The following is a 4759-nucleotide window of genomic DNA, read 5'->3' on the forward strand; positions in this document are numbered from 1 at the left end:
AAACTTCTCACATTAGACTCCTAAAGGTCCGACGGTGAGAGTTGGTCTTTAATCTACGGGTTCTTATTTTATCTTAACTGCGCTTATAAAACTCCTCATCTTAGACATGGTAAGTTTGAATATGAAAATGACGAGAATTGTAATGTAGACTTCTTTAAATATGGTGTCATGATCGTGTAATAAAATTTGATTATGGATTATCAATAAAACATGACACCATAATTAATACCTGTTGCCTATATCTTCTATTGTCTAACACGTTTATATTTTGTATGATTTTTTTCTCCCACAGTGACAGACATTACTCGATGTGACACAAATAGTCTACATTTGAAAATGCCATATGATTTCATTTGTTAGGCTTCAAATGTGACCCTTTTAACACGTACGGTAACTGTCAATTCTAGGATTGCGCCACAGATTGAGGTCTTTGATTCCTTATGTAGGACGGCACTTAGTCCTTTCCTCCTCTCCCCCTCGCTCATTGACCATAGTAGGATATTCTTGCTTTGTTGCATTGCGGAAAGTGACACGCGTTTGTAGTGAACATGTGTCGTGGTCATATTCATTACTAGTCTACAATGCAAAAGCAGTAAAATCGGAAATGATCTGACACACCGTCGAGATGACTTAATCGTGATTTATAACAGATATGTTGTTATAGCCTGTCGCCGGTGGAAGTTCGAGGGGCAGGACCTTTTATAGAATAATAATGTCTGGGTAGGCAGATGTCGTTACATTCTTGTCAATACCTGAATAAACCGAGAGTCAGACCACGTAGTGCTTTCTCATCTTGTGCAAATAAAGGAAACAAGACTGGCTGCTCCAGCCTATATCAATCATTATAACCCGATTATATTGTAGTCCTTTACACTCCAGAGGCATAGACCTGTACACTTTATTTTAGACGACGCCATTTCGTTTCGTTGGAAAGGGGAGTTGCCCATTCAATGGCATAGCCTATTTGGCTCAATCTGAATCAATTTGGATAAACAAACAAAAATCGGCTTGCTGAAAACAACAACTCCACTCTTCAGAGTAGGCTAGTGTCAATTGTGCCATATCAGGGCTTTTCTGCCGCCCCATACATGGCTAATCCTTGCCATGCTGATTTTCAGTAACGTTACATCGAGGATTACCACAGTCGACAGCTATAATCATTCCCATTGTCATGAGCACCGAATGACAGTGCCAGAGCCAATAACACGGATGTAAGACGTAAATCCTGTCAATTCTTTCTCATGGGTTTGATTAGGCCACATTGATTTAAATATACATCTTTAAAATGAGTCATTGACATGTAGTAACCTAAGTTATACACTAATAATCACCAAAACCTATTTTAATAATGGTCTGGAAGTGTATCCTTACATTTCTGTCTAAATCTTGATTAAATTTAGAAGAGGCTAAACCCCTCAATAATTTAGGGCCATGAATAGACTTACTCTACTCCAAAAGCTGTTGCCTGTAGTCATGTTCTTTCTCTGCAGCACCAACACAGAGCAGGTCTGTCTCCCTCATAGCTGCATATAATCACTTACACACTAAGTCAGGTGACCAGGGTGTGCTTGTATTAGATTCAAAGCTATGCATAACTTGAAAACATACAGGTACACAAGCCCATACAGACAAAATGGCTTCCTCGTGAATAGGATTTTTTAAATAACTGGAACTCATCTGTAGGAAAGACTACTAATATCTGAGCGCTCAATTTGACGTGATTGTTAATTTTCCCACAGCGTGAGTGTATCTCGGTCCATGTGGGCCAGGCTGGCGTCCAGATCGGCAATGCATGCTGGGAGCTGTACTGTCTTGAGCATGGGATCCAACCAGATGGCAAGATGCCCAGTGACAAGACCATTGGCGGAGGTGACGACTCCTTTAACACCTTCTTCAGTGAGACTGGAGCTGGCAAGCACGTCCCCAGGGCTGTGTTTGTGGATCTGGAGCCCACTGTCATTGGTAAGATCACTGTCTTGAAACAATGAGGTTCTGCTAACATTGGTATATCTCCTTAGTCTTGAGAAAAGCTAACTGATCTTTCTCCAGATGAGGTGCGGTCTGGAACTTACCGCCAGCTCTTCCACCCTGAGCAGCTGATCACTGGGAAGGAGGATGCAGCCAACAACTACGCCCGTGGGCATTACACCATCGGCAAAGAGATCATAGACATGGTTCTGGACAGGATCCGCAAACTGGTGAGAATCTCAAATAACCTTTAGTGATGTCTTATTGTACATGGTACAGCCTGCCTACTTTACTCAACTAACAATAAATGTGAAACATCTCTCATCCCTCTCTCCAGGCTGACCAGTGCACTGGCCTCCAGGGCTTCCTGGTCTTCCACAGCTTTGGAGGTGGCACCGGTTCTGGTTTCACTTCCCTGTTGATGGAACGCCTGTCTGTTGACTATGGCAAGAAGTCCAAGCTTGAGTTCTCCATCTACCCAGCTCCCCAGGTGTCCACAGCTGTTGTTGAGCCCTACAACGCCATCCTGACCACCCACACCACCCTGGAACATTCAGACTGTGCTTTCATGGTAGACAATGAGGCTATCTATGACATCTGCCGTAGGAACCTCGATATCGAGCGTCCCTCCTACACCAATCTTAACAGGTTGATCAGCCAGATTGTGTCCTCCATCACTGCTTCCCTCCGATTCGATGGTGCCCTCAATGTTGATCTGACAGAGTTCCAGACCAACTTGGTGCCCTATCCCCGTATCCACTTCCCCCTGGCCACCTATGCCCCAGTGATCTCAGCAGAGAAGGCTTACCATGAGCAGCTGACTGTTTCAGAGATCACAAATGCCTGTTTTGAGCCATGTAATCAGATGGTGAAATGTGACCCACGTCACGGCAAATACATGGCCTGCTGTCTGCTGTACCGTGGCGACGTTGTGCCCAAAGATGTTAACGCTGCCATTGCCACCATCAAAACAAAACGCTCCATCCAGTTTGTAGACTGGTGCCCAACTGGTTTCAAGGTTGGCATCAACTACCAGCCCCCAACTGTGGTACCTGGTGGAGATCTGGCCAAGGTTCAGAGGGCAGTGTGCATGCTTAGCAACACCACTGCAGTGGCTGAGGCTTGGGCCCGCCTTGACCACAAGTTTGACCTGATGTATGCCAAGCGTGCTTTCGTGCACTGGTACGTAGGTGAGGGTATGGAGGAGGGAGAGTTCTCTGAGGCCAGGGAAGACATGGCTGCCCTGGAGAAAGATTATGAGGAGGTGGGAGCAGATAGCGTGGAAGGAGAGGATGAGGGAGAAGAGTACTAAGAAGTATCAGGAAACTTCAGCCTGTCTCAACACATTCAACCATTCCTCATGGAACAATGTTTTTCTGTCCCTTTGTATCATTGACTTTTAAATCTTGCTCTTCTTTATTGCAATAAAAGTCAATTTCAATGTTTGTAAACTTGTTTGTGGTTCATTACCCTGCATACAAAATCAAATGATAACTTGGCATCCACATAAAATAAAGTAATGTCTCATAATACAGCACTCAATATGATTGCTCTGCTGTGTTGGATATCACAGCTTGCTCTGAATGAGGCTGAATGTTGGGACTGTTTCATAAAATCTATGCAAATATAGTCGGAATAGGAGAACCAAAGATACTGGTGCATAGAAATGTGAAATTTGATCCCTCTTCAGCAAAACTACTCCTTTGTTCTTGATTGAGCATTTGAAGCATTCTGGTTTAATTTAGAGGAAGTTTGTGTATGTCATCGATAATTGTGCACTTAGGCTGTATATATATATATATATATATATATATATATATTAGCTACCTTTCCTCAGTAATTTGATGTCAGTAAGGGCCACTTTGCTATAGCCTTTTGGATGGTATCCACATACCCTTCAATTACAAATAGTCGTCCTCGGAATTACTGTTAGCGGTGTTAATATTAAAGACCTCTGACCTGTACTTCAGAGCTATAAAAGAGCATCTTATTACATTATACCGGTGTCATCAACTCCCTGTGTGAGTGACGTGAACATGTTTATAACAAGCTACAACAGCATTTTCTATTCTCTTCCTTTACAGGTAATTGACTGCTGAGGTGAAATGAAGTAGGCCTGAACTTTGAATATAAGATCTTTGGTGGAGAGTAAAGGTTGCAGTGTCTACTGTATGCAAAATTATTTTGGAAACGTCTTGAGATTTGGAATATTTTAATTGTCTTTTGTGGAAGTGGTCTGGGTCTGATTAAATAATCCTCTAAGTATCATGCATTGAAATGAGGTATGGGCTGATATTTTCCTGGCCTTTGTTTGGCTCGGCTCTAATGCCAGAGATGAGGACAGAGTGTACACCTACCCCCAAAACAACTTCCTGCGGCTATGCGTCCAAAGTCTGAGACCACATTCTTTTAACATTCCGGACAGCAGCTCCATTATGTACAAATATTGAGTAATCTGTGTATGACAAAATAATAGAATACAATGGCGTCTCCCTAGCATGGCATTTTCTTATGAATGGTTTACGGTTTATAATGGTTTACGGTTTATAACAGTTTATAACACAATTACTTTATGAATTATACTTTTATTTATAATTTTTGTTCTTACTTGCAGATCATTAACTTAGAGCTTGACTGTTGAGGTTAGATAAGCAGGAGGAGAATGATAACATACAGAGCATGTTGCCTCATGCCAAATCAAATCAAAACAAATGGTATTGGTCACATACACATGGTTAGCAGATGTTATGGAGAGTGTAGCGAAATGCTTGTGCTTTTAGTTCCGACTGCA

At 42.3% G+C, this 4759-nt stretch overlaps 1 protein-coding gene across 1 annotated transcript; it reads left to right on the plus strand.

Annotated features, from left to right (window-relative positions):
* On the plus strand, positions 1-3413 carry LOC129846073 (tubulin alpha-1C chain-like). The gene is made up of 4 exons (XM_055914066.1): positions 1-109; positions 1740-1962; positions 2050-2198; positions 2306-3413. The coding sequence occupies exons 1-4, from the start codon at positions 107-109 to the stop codon at positions 3278-3280; spliced, it is 1350 nt and encodes a 449-aa protein (XP_055770041.1). The 5' UTR covers positions 1-106; the 3' UTR covers positions 3281-3413.
* The last annotated feature ends 1346 nt before the right edge of the window (positions 3414-4759 follow it).

Source organism: Salvelinus fontinalis, chromosome 3 (genome assembly GCF_029448725.1).
Source record: "Salvelinus fontinalis isolate EN_2023a chromosome 3, ASM2944872v1, whole genome shotgun sequence".
Lineage (NCBI taxonomy): Eukaryota > Metazoa > Chordata > Actinopteri > Salmoniformes > Salmonidae > Salvelinus > Salvelinus fontinalis.